A 19,737-nucleotide genomic window follows, 5' to 3' on the forward strand; every position below is an offset into this window, starting at 1 on the left:
TATTTTTTGTCTTTTTTTTTTAAAGACACATAGATGGCACAAAATGTCACATTGAAAAGTGTAAGGGGCTCCCATATCCCCCACTCCCCTCTCGGTTGGCTACAACCACCCTAGGAAATGCACAGGGTGCCAGACGGATTAGGGTGGGAAAGCTAAAACAAACTGCACGGGTGTGAAGGGTACAGCTGTGGAAACAGTGCAGGAGGGGCCCGGCTGATAGGGAAAGGTTTGGGGAGAGCAGAGCCCAGCAGGAAGGGCATGGCTGATAGGGAAGGTTTGGGGAGAGCAGAGCCCAAGCGGGAACTCGAGCAGCAGAGCAGACGAAGCCTGGGTGTGAAGGCAGCAGGGCTAGTGTGGACCAGGGCAGGGGCTGCATGTCTGTGCCTTCCCAGGGGCTGGTCCACCCGGGGTTCTCCTAGTTGCCCGTCACCTACCCCCTAGGGAGTGAGATCCGCAAGACAAGCCCTCACCCTCGGCGTGCTCGGTCCTCTCTTGCCTCCAGCAGGTGCTCCAGCACACAGCCCTGTCTGTCTGGGAAGGGCCAGGGCCGCAGCCCTTGCGTGTGGACAAAGCCGCAGCGTCACTTTGGGCTGGTTCTCCCAGACCATGCCCCATGCACATATCTGTTTTCCAGTGGTCCTTTCTGGAACCCCAGTGCCCCCCAGAGGTGTTGAGCAGCTTTCCAGCCAAGCAGTGGGGAGGGCTGCCCAGTGGGTACTTACATAAGCAACGGTGCTGGGGAAAAAACCCCACTTTATTATTATTTTTTAAAATTTATTTAATTCCCCTCCCCACTTTATTATTATTTTTTTAAATTTATTTAATTCCCCTCCCCTCCCCCGGTTGTCTGTTTTCTGTGTCTTTTTGCTGCGTCTTGTTGTCTTGTTTGTTTGTCCGCTTCTGTTGTCGTCAGCGGCATGGGAAGTGTGGGCGGCGCCATTCCTCGGCAGGCTGCTCCCTCCTTTGCGCTGGGCGGCTCTCCTTATGGGTGCACTCCTTGCGCGTGGGGCTCCCCTACGCCGGGGACACCCCTGTGGGGCAGGGCACTCCTTGCGCGCATCAGCACTGCGCATGGGCCAGCTCCACACGGGTCAAGGAGGCCCAGGGCTTGAACCACGGACCTCCCATGTGGTAGACGGACGCCCTGACCACTGGGCCAAAGTCTGTTTCCCCAAAACCCCACTTTATTTACCAGGACGTTTCTTCCCAGTGCATTTTGCTGGAGGAGCTAAACAATGACGAAGGGCCGACCATTCCATCACACCCCCCAATTTGCAATGCAAATTCAGCCGCTATTCTAGCCGCGGTGCAATTCTGCCTCTCCCCCCTTCTACATTTGCTCTGTAAACCATCTGTTTCTTTTATGAATTTAGGAAAGAGTAAAGGAATTGGCTCCTCAACCCAGTGAGCTGCAGCTAAGGAACTTTCAAGACTTCACTTAAAACATAAACAATTGTGAAATGTACTTTTCCACTGGCAATAGTTTTCTCTTCTGCTCCAAAATAGAGACTGCCATGTCGCCAGGGATGTTGGAAGCCCTGGGCCCCAGGAAATTGCTGCTAAGGCAGGAGGCCGATGGAGAGGAATTCTACCTGCCTCCTGCAGAGGAGAAGAGGGCAGGGCCAGCTGGCTTTTGTGCAGGAGGGGTGCCATCCGCTTGGGAGGAATAGGGAGTTACCTTTGGGGGGGGGCTTCTCCTGATACCTCGCCTGAGCTCCAGCACTGCAGCCTCCTGCATGGCTTTAGCCAAGAGTTCTCATTGCCGGTTCTTCCTGATTTCTCTACCTTAGAAGCAGGGGTGGGACCCCTGAGTTTGGTTTGTCTTCTGCTCACTGTGGCTCAGAACTTGGGCCAGAAATTCCCCATGACTGCAAAAAGTGCAGGTATCTGTTAGCTCAGGCGGAGGAAGATCGGAAAGGGCCACCTGTGTGTAGCGTCCGGAGCGTGGGGACAGAGGGACACGGGGTGGTCGGGGTGGCCGGGCGGTGGGAGAAAGGGGTCCTGGAGGCGTGTGTCTTTGTCCCCGCCCGGGGAAGGCCCCTGCATTTCCCTTGACGCGCCCCCAGCTGTGAACCTCACGGGAGCCGGGGACGCTGCGCTGCTGCAGGTGGAGCTGGCGGGGGCCCTGGCGGCTGGTGGGGGAGAAGAGCGCATCGTGGTGGAGGTGACCCAGGTGGACACCGCGGGCTCCCGACGGCGGCCGCCTCCACAGGTCACACCATAGGCCATTTGGGAAGGGTTGTAGAGCCTCGCCGTGTTTCATGATGGCATGAACAGGGAGCCGTGAGGCAACGGCATCCTTCTCATCCTCTGCTTTGTCGTTGAAACTCTCTTTTCTCCTTTGCTGTATGTCAGTGGTCACACCTGCCCGGCCAGTGAAATCAGGCTTGTGACCTCTATCTTCAGAACAACTTTCCTGGGCAGTTCAGGGAGACGTGACGCTGTAAACCTGGACTTCGCTTCCTGGTTTCCAGACACGAGGCCCCGTTGTGCGGGGGCCCTCCTAGCCATTCGCACATCTTCCTCTTCTACCCCGACAGGGCCTGTGCTTGGCGTCTCGGGGCCCGAGCCTCCAGCTTCTGGCCGTGGAAGGTGGCTCTGGGCGAGGAGAGCCCACAGGGCTTTGCCAGCGCAGCCAGAGCCCCGAGTGCAAGGTGCTGCCTCTCCCAGTGCTCTCTGGCCCAGTCCTGGCCTTGGATTGCGCTGAGTTACCGGTGCACGCTGCCGCCTGCGTGGACGGTACACCCCGGGCTAATGGGCTTGCTCTGTTATAGCCGGTTGAAGGAAGCCCTGCTTGTATGCACAGCGGTGTCACAGGAAGCAGAGCACAGGAGGCACTCACGCATCCCCCGTCCTCCCATTGCCCTGCACTGCAGGCACAGTGTGCTGAGGGGAGCTCTCCTTATGGTGGGGGGCTGGTTCCCGCACAACAGCCGCGGGCCGCTAATGCCCTAATCGTAGCCGTGGCGTGGCACACACACGTGTTCCCCCTTGGTGAAGAAGCAGGAGGGCACGCTTCTGCCCATCCTGTGAAGGAGAGCTTTGCTGGAGGAGGGGTGACCTCATACAGCTGCACCCCAGCTCACGCAGCTGTACCCCAGCTCACGCAGCTGCACCCCAGCTCACGCAGCTGCACCCCAGCACACGCAGCTGTACCCCAGATCACGCAGCTGCACCGCAGCTCACCCAGCTGCATCCCAGCTCACGCAGCTGCACCCCAGCACACGCTGCTGAACCCCAGCTCACGCAGCTGTACCCCAGATCATGCAGCTGCACCGCAGCTCACCCAGCTGCATCCCAGCTCACGCAGCTGCACCCCAGCACACGCAGCTGCACCCCGGCATATGCAGCTGCTCCCCGGCACACGCTGCTGCACCCCAGCTCACGCAGCTGTACCCCAGCTCATGCAGCTGCACCCCAGCACACGCTGCTGCACCCCAGCTCACACAGCTGTACCCCAGCTCACGCAGCTGCACCCCAGCTCACCCAGCTGCACCCCAGCACACGCAGCTGCTCCCCAGCACACGCTGCTGCACCCCAGCACATGCTGCTACACCCCAGCTCATGCAGCTGCTCCCCAGCACACGCAGCTGCTCCCCAGCACATGCTGCTGCACCCCAGCACACACAGCTGCACCCTAGCACATGCAGCTGCACCCCAGCACATGCAGCTGCACCCCAGCACACGCAACTGCACCTCATCATACACAGCTGCAGTTACAACCCAGCACACGTAGCTGTAACCTAGCACACATAGCTGCACCCTAGCATGCAAGGCTGCACCCCAGCATGCACAGTTGTACCCCAGCACCTGCAGCTGCACCCCAGCACACACAGCTGCACCTCATCATACACAGCTGCAGTTACACCCCAGCACACATAGCTGTAACCTAGCACACATAGCTGCACCCTAGCATGCAAGGCTGCACCCCAGCATGCACAGTTGTACCCCAGCACCTGCAGCTGCACCCCAGCACACACAGCTACAGCTGCACCCTGGCACACACAACTACACCCTAGCACACGCAGTTACAACCAAATCAGATGGGGCCCATCAATCTTCCCTGCACTCACAGGAGGGCTCCGGGTCACACACGGGCACACCCCAACTGTCCCTTCCTCAAACCCGGCTCTGAACACAAGAGCGCAAGCAGTCTTCTTTAAAGGAGCTTTTACAGATATGCCTTTCCTGACCCCAAGGCTAGTTGAGGAGGACCTCTGTTCTCTTGGGCATGCGCTTCACTGTTCTGGCCAATCTCCGGGTCCATAATTTCAGTTTTCTTTGTGGTTTGTTGGCCCCTCTCTCCTCTCAGCCAGCCCCTCTCCAGCCACACCCAGCCCCTCTCAACTTGTCCTTCTCTGACTTTCTCTGTCCCCCTGCTCAGAACAGGAAAGGACGAGGGGTTTGCCTGCAGCAAACACACCCACACATCTTTGCAGGCTCCTGTGAGCACTGCTATGTGTGGGATTTTCTGGGGGAGCCAGAGGGTGCAGCGGGGTGCAAGCAGGAGGACTTCTAAGCAAGCATTCCTTGGAAGTTGCCTGCAGGTTTCAGAAGATTTCTTTAAGTCTCCAGCAACTACTATTAATTTCTCTTCTCCCAAAAAAGCAGGGTTTACTTTGAGACCTTTTGTATATTCTTATACTAATTCTATATTCATACTCTTGCATTCTTTTTCTTAAATGAAGACCTCCAAATTGTGTAAATTTCGGCTCCACAAAACCTGGATCTTCCTGGATGTGGGAGTCAATACAAAAATGCCTTGTTGTTCCTCTCTCTTGTTCTGCTTAAAAAGGACCCTGCACCCACTAGCCCCAGATCCCAGATGACATTTTAGTTTAAAAGCCTTATCATGACTTTGAACTTCCTCTTTCCAGGTCACATATAACTGGACAGTATTTTTAAATCCAAGAAGGAATGAGCGCTTTGTCATGAGCAGGACTTTTGAGATCCTGAGCAGGTGAGTTTTCAGACGAGCAAAGGCTTGGGAATGGATTCTATGGGACACGCTCACCTAAAGGTGTTAGGTGTGTAGGACACGTGCTTTTGGCACCAGGAACACCCGATGGGCTATGTGGCTTGGCAAGGGGATGATGCGGGGACAGGGAGCGCGAGGATTCTGGGAGGGCGTCCTAACCGTGGTGCAGGAGATAAGCAGGATGGCCCAAGGACCACCTTTGAAGCAAAGGCTATTTCTAACATGAAGTTCGGATTTCATTAACATTGTGCAACTGTATAATGGGCAATTCTAGGAAATTTTAGGATGCTTTCCCCTTTTTTGAACTAATGCCACTGCACAGTCCATCTCTACCCTTGGGTCTCGTATTCTGTCTGCGTGGGACGCTGCGTCCCATCGCCAGCATCTCAGGTTACAGGGCGCCTTGGCCCTTGGTTAGCATGGACAGCAGATGGGGGCGAAATTAAATGGGTGGCATCAATTTGCATGTCCCCGTTTCCTTGTTAACTGCTGGGAGCTGCTCAAAACACGGGATGGCACCAGAGAGGCAGGTGCCGCCTGGTGGCACCCTCCAGGCCAGGCTGGAGCCCAGCTGCCTCGTGTCTTGGCCACGTGCCCGCGGGGTGGTCCCGAGTGTCGAGTGGGTGTGCGAGGGTGGGGCGAGCTGAAGGCCCTGCCTCCTGAGGGCTTGCCGAGGCGTGGCTCACGGCCGCTACCCGTCCACGCTCCTGGCCACATGCATGCTCCCGTCCCTGGCTGCCTGGCACCGCGGCGGCGGCAGGAGAGAGGGCTGCTGGGCTCGAGGAAGCTGTGACTGCCCCCGACTGGGCCCGCGGCCGCAGCTGAACCTGTCGCCAGCCGAGGCGGCCGGTCCCGGGAAGCAGCGTGGCTTGTGGAGTGGGATTGGCCAGGTTGGAACTCTGTTCCTGCCTGACAAAACGGGGAAAAACAACCGTTTGGGGGCTTCTGTGGATCTTCTCAGGGCTATTTGTTTCCAAGGTTGCTAATTAAGGAATAAAGTTTTAAATAAAAAAGAAAACTCCGTGACATTGGGCCTGGGGCCGAGTTGTCCCACGACTCTGCCCCGTTCTGATTCGGCCATAGGTGACTTGCATTAAAAATGTCGTGGAGGGCGGGGACGCGCCTGCTGCCCTGGGACCCATTTCCCTGTCCAGCTGGAAAACCTGTTTCGTTCTGCAGAGGGACCCTGTCCGTCAACATCCGGGCCTCGCTCCGTCAGAGTCGGGCCGTGCCCCTTCTCGTGGCTCACCAGTACCTCCGCGCCGGCGTGGAAGTGCAGGTCACCGTTGCCGCGGTCGTTCTGGCAGGGGTCTACATGCTGATTATATTCGAGGTGCGTTTTATGCCTGTTTTTCTGGATTTATCTTTGCCCACCAGTAAGTACATTTTAACTGCTTCGGCTCTGGTTGAGTTCATCGAGCTGCTCGATCAAATTGGGAGAGCGTCATTCCTACACTCCAGTATTTCCCCCGGTGTAGGTAGAACATCAGACTGGTCTAGAATCGATTTTCTGAATCTTGGCCCATGGCACCTGCAAGATGCAATTGTGAGTCACGGTCAAATGTATGTGAAAAAACTGGAATAAAGAGGTTTTCTCACCGTGTGCTGCTTCCTACAAGTGAGAGCTCCTGGGACAAGATTTTGGCCCCTGTGGCTCAGCCTCTTCCCCTGGATGAACCCATTGCCATACACCTGCTATGAGGGGTCATGTGTGTTGGGATTTAGGTGACAGGCCAAATGTGTGACAGGGTTAGGAGCTGTGACCTTTTCCTTCTCAGGTAGAGACAATTTTCACAAATGGTCTGTATTAGTCAGCCAAAGGGGTGCTGATGTAAAATACCAGAAATTGGTTGGTTCTCATAAAGAGTATTTATTTGGGGCAGGAGCTTACAGATACCAGGCCATAAAGGATAAGTTACTTTCCTTATCAAAGTCTATTTGGAGCAAGATGGCTGCAGACGTCTGCCAGGGTTCAGGCTTCCTGGGTTCCTCTCTTCCAGGGTCTTGCTTCTTCCTGGGCTCAGGGTTCCTCTCTTCCTGGGCCTGGCTTCTCTTTCCTCTGTGAGTTTACTTCCTGGGGCTCCAGCTTAAGGCTTCAGCATCAAACTCCAGCATCAAAACTCCAACATCAAAAATCCTCAACTCTGTCCTTTGCCATGCCTTTTATCTCGGAGTCCCCATCCACCAAGGGGTGGGGACTCAACGCCCTAATGACGTGGCCCCAATCATAACTCAGTCACAGACCAGATTACAAACATAATCCAGTATTTCTTTTTGGAATTCATCAATAATATCAAACTGCTACATGATCTTAAACCTGTGACTTCGATGTTTCTGGGAACCAGGAAGCATAGGTCCTCCTTCAACAGCGTGACGCGAAGGACGAGCCGCTGCCTGTGTGCTGGGCAGGGGTGCTCTTCTTAGAGCTGTGACCCCACATTACGCTTTACACCTCTCACAGCGGCGCACTGCCCAGCAACCTGGTGCTGTGAGTGGAGCCTGGCAGGTAAGTGATGACGTGCGGGGGCCAGCCTCTTAGCTCGGAGATGTCAAGGAGAGGGCTGGCAGGAGGGACCCACCAGGAAAGTTCCAGAAAGTTCCAGAAGTTCCGGGGGCATGGGAGGACAGGGCTGTGCTCCGAGGATGTTCGCCGGTTACGCACGCTTGTTCCCAAACTGCCTGTTTTGCTCTGCTGGGCTGCAGAAAGCAGAAATGGGTCAGCTTTTACAATGGGGATTTAATAGCTTACAAGCTTACAATTCCAAGGTGGAGAAAAATGTCCAAATCACGACATCATCAGTTGATGCTTTCTTCCCGAAGACAGGCTGCCTGCGACCCTGGACTCCTCTGCTGCGTGGCAAGGCACGTGGCGGTGTCTCCCGGGCTCTCCCTTCTCTTCTGGGTGTCATTGCTCCAGCTTCTCACTTCCGGGACTTTTTCTCCATCTCTAAATTATGTCGTCTTATAAAGGACTCCAGTAAGAGGATTAAGACCCCTTAAAGGCCCTGCTTCCAGCAGGGTCACACCTGCAGGAATGGACTAGGTTTAAGAACACAGGGAGTCAGACGTGGCCCAGTGGTTAGGGTGTCTGTCTACCACATGGGAGCTCCGCGGTTCAAACCCCGGGCCTCCTTGACCCATGTGGAGCTGGCCCAAGCGCAGTGCTGATGCGTGCAAGGAGTGCCCTGCCACACGGGGGTGTCCCCCGTGTAGGGGAGCCCCATGCACAAGGAGTGCGCTCCGTAAGGAGAGCTGCCCAGTGCGAAAGAAAGTGCAGCCTGCCCAGGAATGGTGCCGCCCACATGGAGAGCTGACACAACAAAAAGAAACACAGATTCCCGTGCTGCTGACAACAACAGAAGCGGACAAAGAAGACACAGCAAATTGACACAGAGAACAGACAACTGGGGTGGGGGTGTAAGCATTGGGCAATCATTCATTCCCTGTGATATTAGATATTAGGCAATTCTAATGAAAAGGGATGAAATGGTAACTCATGGAGGGTTCTGTAGGTCCTGCCCCTGGAGATGATGCTTTCCCGGACCCCACTTCTTCAGCCCTCGTCATGAGTGGTTGCTCTGTAAGGTAAATGCTTCCCTCCCAAAGACCCCCAATCCTGGTGATTCTGCCCTGGGAGGGGCAGGCCGGCATTGACACGGCAGTCTTGAGTTTCCAGCCAATGGTCTCGACTTGCATCTTGGTGTAGCGTGTGCCCCAGTGTGGTGGCTGCTTTGCTTGGAAGACTCAGCTTTGGCTTCTTCCCAGAGGGGACGTGCCCCCAGGTTGGGGCAGGAGGGTCACCAGGTGGTTGGAGATTGGTTCAAGTCTGGGTGGCTGCTTCTCAGTGGGTGCTTGTGGTTGCACTAACACTACCACATTGGTTCCCTGTATGAAGAAAGGGGCTACAGCCACAGAAAAGCCACAGCCATGTGGACCATGGCCACGTGAGGCCACAGCTACATGGGCCACATGAGAACCACAGCCACATGGGGGCACATAAGAGCCACGGCCATATGTAATCCACAGCCACATGAACAATGGCCACATGAGGCCACAGCCACACGAAAGCCACAGCCATGTGGACCACGCCACATGAGGCTGCAGTCACATTGTCTACATGAGAACCACAGCCATGTGAAAGCCACAGCCACGTGGATCATGGCCATGTGAGACCACAGTCACAGGGAACTCATGAGAACCACAGCCATGTGAAATCCACAGCCACCTGGACCATAGCCACATGAGGCCACAGCCACAGGGACCACACAAGAACTACAGCCACGTGAAAGCCACAGCCATGTGGAACATGGCCACATGAGGCTACAATCACACAGGGCCATACAATTGCTGGAACGCAGGGCCAGAGGAGCCACAGAGCCTTCTGTTCTTGTCCAGGAGAGGGTTGAATGCTGCAGAGTGCTGACCTTTGGAAGCTTTCTTCTTGGGGAAGGCTTGCTGGCTGGGTGTTGTCTCTGTCCATGTGAGCATGCCTTGTGAGCATGGGGACATGTGGTGCTGTGAAAACTCGGGGGCCTCTTTGTTCTGGGGTCCACACATCCCCCACGTGGCTCTGCTGAATGATGGGAGAAGGAGAATCCGGACTTTTCCTTCTTAACATCTGATTCTGATTCAATTTTTATTATCTTTTCCTTTTGTCCCCTGGCTTCATAACTCCTTAATGTGCTTTAAATTCCTTTTCATTTTTTATTGTGGCAGAATGCTAATTATATACAAACCTTGAAATATGAATGTACATGCTTTTATATACTTCTATGAATGAAGAACCTATTCTTTTTGTTTTAAAAATGCAGTGATTAGGGATTCTTGTGTATCACCACCCTCATTTCTGAGTTTCATTAAGTTAATAAGTAGTATACTTAAGGCTCATATGAGAAAAAGGAGCGTCAACATTATTTTTATATGAATGAGGCTGTAAGTAGATATGATTTGCATAATTTTCCTTTGCCAACTTGGCGTTCCTTGTACACATTTTTAACACTCTAAAACGCACTTTATCAGTGGGAAATAGAGTAACTAGAGAGTAATACTGTCTAGCAATTGGTTAGACTATGCAGCCGTAACGTGAGGATCCATCAGCTTACACAGGAAGCAGCGGGCTGCTCACGGTCCCTTTTACAGATGTTTCTTGGTGTCACGTGGGCTCCAGGCTCCGCTGACCTTGACCCGTCCTCCGCCTGTGACCCCTGGGGTCCTCCTCTGTCTCCAGCTCTTTCCCTCCTCACTTACTATCAGGGCTTATTGCTCTGGACAGCGGCTTTGGGGCAGGGGAAGGGAGGCATGTTTAAAAACGGGACAGAAGGAAGGAGAGCTTCTTCTAACCTGTGAAGTAAATGATGATTTATTGCTACTAAGCTCATCCACCAGTTCAGTACATCAGGTGTTAGACCCTGTGCTAACACCATAAAACCTCCCCTGCTCTTGGGGCCACATCCTGTGGGGAAGGGAGGGGGACCTGGGTTCCTAAGCATGAGCCTGCCACAGGCAGGGATAAGTAGTGGTAAAGGGAAGCAGAAGAGCGGCCACGGGAAAATGTTCTGGGATTTGGTCTGGGAGTAGGAGACCAGAATTACAGTCCTGGCATTATCATTAGTAGAGTGATGGCCTTATGGTTGTCCATTTGCCCCTCCATTCCTCCTCCCTCCCTCCCCTCACCCCATTCTCATATCCCACATCCCTCCATCCATCCCTCCATCCATTCATCCATTCATCCCTCCCTCCATCCCTCCACCCCTCCCTCCCTCCCTCCATCCATCCATCCATCAGTCTCTCCACCTCTCTATCCATCCATTGTTGGAAATGGCCCAGACAAGAGTCAGAGATGTTCTTTTTGTTGGGGAAGACCTCCAAAAGAAAATACTCTTTCGATTGTAAAAATTCCCAAACACACCCCAAAGTAGAGATCTTAAAAAACTCTCTCTTATCACTCAATTGCCACTATACATATATATATATATATATATTTATTTTTTTTAACGATTTATTTATCTCCCCTTCCCCCCCAACCCCGGTCGTCTGTTCTCTGTGTCTATTTGCTGCGTCTTCTTTGTTCACTTCCATTGTTGTCAGTGGCATGGGAATCTGTGCTTCTTTTTTTGTTGCGTCATCTTGTTGTGTCAGCTCTCCGTGTGTGCAGCACCATTCCTGGGCAGGCTGCACTTTCTTTCGCACTGGGCGACTCTCCTTACAGGGTGCTCTTCTTACAGGGCACACTCCTTGTGCGTGGGGCTCCCCTACATGGGGGACACCCCTGCGTGGCAGGGCACTCCTTGTGCGCATCAGCACTGCGCATGGGCCAGCTCCACACGGGTCAAGGAGGTCCGGGGTTTGAACCATGGACCTCCCATGTTGCCACAATATATTTGTTTCCTTACTCCACTTTTTGCTTGAATATTTCAAAGCAACACCCAGAAGTCATGTAATTTTACCCATAAAAACTTTAGTATGCATCTCAAAAAAGGGAATTTTCTTATGTAACCAAAATACAAGTTTTAATATCTTACAAAATAAATTCTTTAAATGTTTCCTAATATCTAACATTTTCAAATGTCCCTAGTTGTCAAGTAAGGTCTACTCATTGATTTAGTTGTTATGTCTCTTTATATCTTCTTTGGTGAGGAATCTTTTCAGGTTTTTGTCCATTTGAAAAATTGTGTTGTTTGTTTTCTTATTATTGAGCTGTGTGAATTCTTTATATATTCTGTTTATAAATTCTTTATCAATGTTTTGAAAATATTTTTCTCCCAATAAGTGGTTTTTCTTTATAATTTTCTTAGTCTCTTAAAGAGCAGAAGTTATTGATTTTGATGAAATCCAGTTTAACAATTTTCTTCTCTTTTGTTTTGTGTCTTTTGAGTCCCAGCTAAGAAATCTTTACCTAACCCAAAGTTGCAAAGATTTTATCCTGTTTTCTTCTAGAAATTTTATAGTTTTGTAAATATGGAGGCCTATGATCTGTTTCTATTGATTTTTTTATGCGGTTCAAGGTAAGAGTTCAAGTTAATTTTTCAATATTTTATAAATATTTAGGCCTATGGTCTGTTTCTATTGATTTTTATGTGGTTCAAGGCAAGAGTTCAAGTTAATTTTTTAATATTGTTCCACACAATTTGTAGAAAGGTCATCCTTTCTCCATTGATTTACTTTGGCACCCTTGTTGGAAAATCAATTGAACATAGATATATAGGTTTATTTCTGGACTCTCAATTTTTTTTCTGTTGATCTATATGAGTTTAAGTAGTTCTTGAAATCTGGCAATGTGAGTTCTCCAATTTTGTTTTCTCTTTTGCAAAATAAGATTTTTTTTTTGGCTAATCCCACCATGCACTTTTTAAAATAGACTTTTTATTTAGGAGCAATCCCCTGCTTTCTCCTGTTGTTAGCTTAATATCTTATATAACCCTGGTGCATTTATCAAAACTGAACAGCCAGCATCAGTGCATTCCTGCTCACTAAACTCCACATTATCCAGATTTCACTAACATCCTCCTTTTATCCCAGGATTCCATCCCGATCCCATTTAGTCACCACGACTGTCTCCTGAGGGCTGTGGGTTTTTCAGTCTTGTCTTCTTCTCCTCAACACTGATGGTAGTGAGGAGCACTGGTCAGATTTTTTGTCGCATGGCCCTCAGTTTGGTTTTGTTTGATGCTTGCTTATGATTTGACTGGGGTTATGGGCTTCTGGGAAGTAACAACGTGTCCTTATCACAAAATGTCAGGAGGTCTAGACTATGTTTTCAGAGAAATAGAAGAAGCTCCAAGCAGGCACCCAGAGTAGTCGTTTCACACTGATGCCCACTCAGGGGTGACACATGGACCTGTCTGTGCCACCCAGTTTTGAATCTGCCTAAGCGGGTGTTTAGCAGGACGCAGCCTCCTGCCAGGCGCCCGCCAGAGGCGCCGGGGCACATGCCAGCGGCCCCTCAGCATGTGAGGACGCCTGAATGAGTGCAGAAACGCAGCCTTCAAACGGACTTGCTGGCTGACGTGTGCAATAATGTCAACAGTTGCCTTAAGTTGATCATTAAAGATACTTAAATGCATTTGCGCTATTTACCTGCCTTCAGAGACTGAAGAGCTTATTTCTGCTGTAACTACCCTCCATCCACCAGTCTATCTGATTTAGATGACATAATTATGTAGGACACAATCTTATTTCTTAAAAACATCATTTCCATATATCTTTTGCATACATACTGTATATATGTTTTCATATATATTCCCTCTATCAAGGAGGTTTGAGACTCCATAGCCTTGTTGGGGAAATCCCGCAGGATTCTAGCACCTTCTTTCTCTGGAGACAGGAACTTAGAGCATGAGCTGGGGTCTTGCCCTGACTTAGACACTGTTTTGGTCATGTTGGCAGAATTATTTAAAAACTGGTTATATAGGCTTGTTTACCTCAAGTATGAAGTATTTTTATTAGGTCAATGAGTTTTTTTAAAGGATCAATGAAAAAAATGTAGACACCTTTATTGTGTGTTTTTGAATCGTGATGACTTCACACTTACTACCTAACATTTCAAAACATTTAATGTAACATTTTTTGTGATCTATGTATCTTAAAAAAAAAAATAGACAATACTACCTTTTCTTCTTGTCCACTTGTGCTTGCCTTATTATTATATCCTACCCACAGTCTTTTTGCAGATATCTTCCTAAGCCACTTGCTCATTCTGTGATGGGTAGTTTATTTCTAACTAGAAAACCTCATTATAAATCCTCTTTACCTGGCACATGATGCTAAAAAGGTCAGGTGTCACCATGATTGAGGATTGTGTGACCTTACATTTTCCCTCAGGCTACTTCCCTTCCCAGAAAGGAAATGTGACTCTACTACACAGGACAGGGGAAGGTGCCAGCACTCATCCATGCATTATGTATTAGGAACGCTTAGTTTCTTTCTAGTTCTTCAGGAAAAATAAGCATAAGTAAACGTCGTAATATTTTTCTTCCCACAACCATAGATCATCTTGTGTATCATTTGCAGGACTCACACTTTGTGTTGAGTGTACCCATTTCGTTGCCAGAGGAGTTGACGGGTAGATCACTGATTCCTAACTAGGCATGTGCCACGAAGTCACTTGGTCAAAGCCCGTGTGCCTGGGCATTTCTTCTGGAGGACCTCATTTATGGGCTCAGGACTGGCTGAGCACGAGCCGGTGCTGTGAGCCCCACGTCCAAGTGCATCTCGGTGGGACTCTGCCCCCTCCCCACTGCAGCGCTGTCTCGGCCGTGGGGGTGATTCTGCTCTCACCCCCTTCATGATGTACCCGAGGGGCTTTGAAAGTGGCTGCCACACCGTATCACTGGACATGCCGGTCGGATGTGGGCCTCGGCAGGGCCTTCTCCGATCTCACCTGAACGCCTCTCCCTGCAGAGCCCCCGGGGTGCTGGGCTCTGCCTTGTTGCTCTCATAAACTCACCGTCAGGTTTTCCGTCTGTGAAGTCTGTCCCCCACTGGGCAGCAGCCTCCGGGGCCAGAGACTTCAGCCCACATCTTGTCCTCAGTGCACACGGTCAGTGCTCAGGAGACATTTTTTAAATGAATACACAACGATGGATAATCTCCCTTCCATTCTAAAATGTTGTTTTGGTTTCCTCATTGCTAAAGCAAATGCCCTGCAATAGGTTGGCTTAAACAGCGGGAATTTATTGGCTCATAGTTCTGAGGACAGGAGAGGGCAAATCGAAATGTCCTTAAGGTGATGCTTTCTTCTGAAGACTGACAGTCCGGGGCTGCCAGAGCCCCTTGGTCTCGGGCTCCTCCGTCACGTGGCAAAGCACGTGGTGGCCTCACCCTTCTCTTCCAGGTTCCATCGACTTCCCCTCTTTGGCTTCTCTCTCTGTGACCTTCCCTTCAAGTCATAGGATTAAGACCCATCCTGGGCCACACTTTAAGGCAGCTCATCAAAAGGCCCAAGTTATAAGGGTCCACACCCATGGGAATGGATTAAGTTTAAGAAAATGTTTTCCTGGGGTCCGTAGCTACAAAGCACCGCAGATGTCATGGTAGCCATCTGTAGCATGATACGGTTATGAATTCCAAATACAAATATTGGATTATATTTGTAATCTGATCTGTACATTGGCCTGATTGAGTTATGATTAGGGTGTTGAGTCCCCACCCAGTCCCCATCCCTTGGTAGGTGGGGACTCACAGATAAAAGGCATGGCAAAGGACAGCGTTGAGGGTTTCTGATGTTGGAGTTTTGATGTTGGAGTTTGATGCTGAAACCTTAAGCTGTTGCCCCAGGAAGTAAGCTCACAGAGGAAAGAGAAGCCAGCCCCAGGAAGAGAGGAACCTTGAACCCAGAGAAAAGCAAGCCCCAGGAACGTAGGAACCCAGGAAGCCTGAACCTTCTCAGATGTCAGCAGCCATCTTGTCCAAATAGACTTTGAGGAGGGATGTAACTTATGCTTTATGGCCTGGTATCTGTAAGCTCCTGCCCCAAATAAATGCCCTTTATGAAAATCAACCAGTTTCTGGTATTTTGCATCAGCACCCCTTTGGCTGACTGAATACACCATCTGTGTTTCCTGTGGTTCCCTCTGCAAGCAGGACATGGCTGGGGGACCCTGGGTGACACACCAGAAGTGCTGGGTCCAGGCCTTGCCGACCCCCAACTACCCCTGACTGGGTCTTCCAGGGCTGTTATAAGAAATACCACACACTGGTTGCTCAAACGTTCAGAATTCCTCGCTCACTGTCTGGGACAGGCTCCTCTGAAGTCCTGCAGCGTTCTGGGGGTGGTAGTCCGGAATGTGACCTCCACCTCTGCCACAGACCCCCCCTTTCCCCACCCGTCTCCTCTTTCTATCGCCCTGCTTCCTCTGATGATAGGACTAAGGCCCACCTGATTTCCTTTGGTCCCACCTGAATAAGATTATTGAAAAGCCTAGTCACAAACGAGTCCACACCCTGACCCAGTTGGCGTATTCCAAGATGCTGTTGACACCCGGGTCACACCCACAGGCTGTGGATTAATCCTGAGCATATCTTTTGTGGGGCTCATGACTCGGTCCTCGACACGCTCCTTGTCTGGTCCCCAGTCACGGTGAACTGCGGGCCACCCCTTCCACTTGGCCTCCCCTTAGCTGATGGTGGCGTCAAAGGTTCTGTTGACAAATGCGTTCCTGGCCCCGGGACCCGAGTGTGGGACCTGGGCAGGTCTTAGAGGAGAACAGGACTCATGGCCACTGGGCCAGCAGCTCAGCCCCGGGCATGTCCCCTTGGCTCACAGACACGTCGCGCGTGAGGGCTTATTTGTGTGGTCAGGGCATGGCAGCCTCCGGTGAGCGCTGGCAGCTTTGGGGACAGATGTGGACACGTGTTGGCAGGATGGCACGGCGCTAAATCACCACGGAGGGCCCCGTCGAGGTGCACCTGCTGTGGGGTCTCCATGGGGAGGGGATTGGGGACCCTGGTCTGACCAAGGTGTCTGTTCGGCAGCTGTGCGTCGGTGCTCCCCTCTGGCCTTTTCCCTTTCTAGGTTGGTGGGGCCTACATCAAAACAGAGTTTACCTGCCAAGGTTTTGTTTCTCGCCCAAGAGTGGAGGGAGGGCTGGTTGGAGCTGAGGGGAGGACGTGTAGGTGGCACGCGAGAAGCAGCCAGCTCACGCACGTCGTGCCTTTCTTTAGCCCCACGGGCTCGTGTGTTTCTGAAAGAGGATCTTCGTGATAGAAGTTTGCAGAGTGCTCTAGGAGGCTCTGGAATGCCCGTGGCCTTCACGTCACCCGTCTGAGGGAAGGCAGGGAGGGCCCAGCTCCGTAGTGCTGGCGTGGGGCCCCCGCAGCTGCCGCCATGCCCCCCCCCCCGCCACGACAACAGGTGCGGGAGCAGCGGCCGCACCAGCGGAGGCCGGGGCGGGAGGGCGGGCAGGCAGGACCTGTGGAACTCTGAATGCGCAGTGTCTTCCTGTTGTTTCACTCTCCACTGCTTCCTTCAGCGACGGTTCTAGAACTGTCCACGTGCCAGGCGAGGAAGCCAGGACAGCTGTGGTCGAGGAGCCACGGCTTGTGGCGGGGCAGGGCGCCTCGTCTTCCTGGGGCAAAGCGGAGGGTCTCCTGCCTGAGGGGCGGTGGGGGGGGGGGTGCAGATACTCCCGGGACAAAGGGGAGCTGCAGCCCCGGCGGGGGCAGCCGAGAGGGGCGCGGGGCCCGCTGCGGGAGGGCCACTTCGGCCCCCAGGTTGCGGGGCTCGACCTGGCCTCCGCACGCCCCCCAGAGCTAGAAGCAGCTCCTGGCAGCACATTAGGTTTTGAAAAAATGCCTAATTGAACTGAGAGGGGATTTAAAGAGACTGCACATCAATGCTACAAGTTCTTCCATTACTTATCACAATAGTTCTGTAGTAGAACATCAGTGAGTCCACTCTAATCCACACTCTAGTCCTCCATCCTCTGGACCCTGGGATGGTGATGTTCATTCCACCTCTATTCGAGAGGGGGTTTAGATCCCACGTGGATGATGGATGCAATTCTCCTGCTTACAGCTGCTGAGGGCAGGGAGAGGGAAGAAGAGATGTGACTTGGGGGCATTTTCAGGACTTGCAGTTGTCCTAGGTGGTGCTGCAGGAGCAGATGCTGGACATTGTGTGTCCTGCCATGGCCCACTGGGTGGACTGGAGAAGAGTGTAGACTACAATGTAAACCACTATCCATGAGGTGCAGCAGTGCTCCAAAATGTATTCACCAAATGCAATGGATGTGCCACGATGATGGAAGAGGTTGTTGATGCGGGCGGAGTGGGGTGAGGGGGATGGGGGTATATGGGGACCTCATATTTTTTGAATGTAACATTTAAGAGAAAATAAAGAAGAAAAAAGAAAAAGACTGTGCAGAGCACAGTGGATTTGCAGGGATGCCCACTCCACAGGGCGGTGAGAGCAGCCTGGAGGGGCCGGCGGTGAAACGCTCCCCACCCCGCTGCCGACGTCCCTCTGGCCCCCTCACGCTGCGTTGCACCCTTCTGGAACTTTGTGGCCTGGGGAAGGGGCGGGAGGGGGCGGGAGGGGGCAGGAAGGGGCGGGAGGGCCCGGCTGGCTGGGGGCGCCTCCTGAGGCGGCCCCCTTTGGCTGTCTCAGTCTTGGGGACAAAGCCTCAGAGCTGGTGCCTGCGGGGACGCGTGGCCCCCTGCCCGGGCCCTCCTGGCCTCGCACGGTGGCGCTCCCTGCCGTGGCCGTGGTGGCCGATGCTGAGGGCCTCGCCCGGCCCCGTTCTCCTCCCTCCTGCCGCGCTGTGCTCTGCCCCGGGTGGGCCTCCTGCCAGGCGTCTCCCGGGTCGGTGGGCCGGGGGGCCGTGACCAGCTGGGGGAGCCCCCTCCCTGCCGCGGGCCGCGTGGCCAGCCGCCTCCTGGGATGGGCCCTGGTCTTGTATGTGAGGTCTGAGAAGCGCGGACACCTGGAAAGCAGATGCGTGGAAACCCACTGCGGGATTTCCAGCCAAGCACGCGGCCTGGGTTCTGACCGTGTTCTCATAATCCAGCAGGTGGCTGCAGATTGTGATAGAGCCCCCGGACCGGTGTGTCCCCGGGCCTCGGATGGGAGAAAGGTGTGGAATCCTTGGCCAGAGCCTGATGGTAGGCCAGACATGGCCGGTGGCTGGGGCTGACTTGTGGCCTGGAGCAGGCCCATGGGTGGGGCTGACCCCATGGACCCGTGGTTGGGGCTGACCCGTGGCCAGGAGTGACCCGTGGCCTGGAGCAGGCCGAGACCAGCAGCAGGCCTGTCACCGCGCGTCTGACTGCAGGGCTGACCCTGGAAGGCAGTGCCAGCCCTCCGGGCACAGAGCAGCAGGAGCGGCTGGGACCACCTGGCTGGCCCTTTCCTCTTGGGTCCATTGTTTAGAGTCAGGAAAACAGGCAGGCATGGCTAGTGTGCATTTTCTTCCTGTGCTGGGAAATGTGCATCCAATTATATGTGGCCAGAGAGTGGTCACTGTGGGTGAAAGTCTCGAGGGAATTGGGAAGCGCTCCCAAGCCCCCTCCCCTCTGCGGCCAGCCCCCTCCCCTCTGTATCCACCACCCTCTCCTCTGCCTCCAGCCCCCTCCCATCGGCTTCCAGCCCCCCTCCCCTCTGTGTCCAGTCCCCACCCCTGTGCATCGAGCCCTCTCTCCTCTGCATCCAGCCCCCTGCCCTGTGCATCCAGCCCCCTCCCCTCTGCGTCCAGCCCCCTCCTCTGTGTCCAGCCCCCTCCCCTCTACGTCCAGCTCCCTTCCCTCTGCATCCAGCCCCCTCCCATCTGCGTCCAGCCCCCTCCCCTGTGCATCCAGCCCCCTCCCCTCTGTGTCCAGCCACCTCCCCTGTGCGTCCAGCCCCCTCTCCTCTGTGGCCAGCCCCCTCCTCTGTGCGTCCAGCCCCCTCCCCTCTGCGTCCAGCCCCGTCCTCTGTGTCCAGCCCCTTCTACCTCTGCCCATGGTACCTCCGGGCTGAGGCAGCTCGTCCACGTGCAGGTCTGCTCCAAGGCCCCGTGCTCGGTCCCTTCGCCCTCGGAGCAGAGCCTCCACGCTCCTCGGCAGGGGCCACTCCAGGGCTTTCCACAGGAAACCGGTTCCGTCCAGAGGAGCCATGGGTGGCTGCGGTGCGTTTGCACACGGCGTTCTCCTCGACCGTCTTAGAAACCCCCTTGTGCTCCTCAGCTCTGGGATAGACCTGAGCAGCGGCCTCCCTGCCCTCTTTGGGCAGTCGTGGCCTCTGCGTGGCACTAACGGCGGTGCCCACCAGACCCCGTCTTCCTCCT

The 19,737-nt window shown here is 53.3% G+C and overlaps 1 protein-coding gene across 1 annotated transcript in view; it reads left to right on the plus strand.

The window, feature by feature from the left end:
- Nucleotides 1-19,737, plus strand: part of OCA2 (OCA2 melanosomal transmembrane protein) — a 370,679-nt gene that overhangs the window by 38,876 nt on the left and 312,066 nt on the right. The window contains exons 7-9 of the mRNA XM_058290617.1: nucleotides 2,067-2,212; nucleotides 4,878-4,960; nucleotides 6,158-6,311. Coding sequence (XP_058146600.1) covers nucleotides 2,067-2,212; nucleotides 4,878-4,960; nucleotides 6,158-6,311 — 383 coding nt within the window. The remainder of the gene's footprint in view (nucleotides 1-2,066; nucleotides 2,213-4,877; nucleotides 4,961-6,157; nucleotides 6,312-19,737) is intronic.

This window comes from Dasypus novemcinctus, chromosome 3 (genome assembly GCF_030445035.2).
Source record: "Dasypus novemcinctus isolate mDasNov1 chromosome 3, mDasNov1.1.hap2, whole genome shotgun sequence".
Lineage (NCBI taxonomy): Eukaryota > Metazoa > Chordata > Mammalia > Cingulata > Dasypodidae > Dasypus > Dasypus novemcinctus.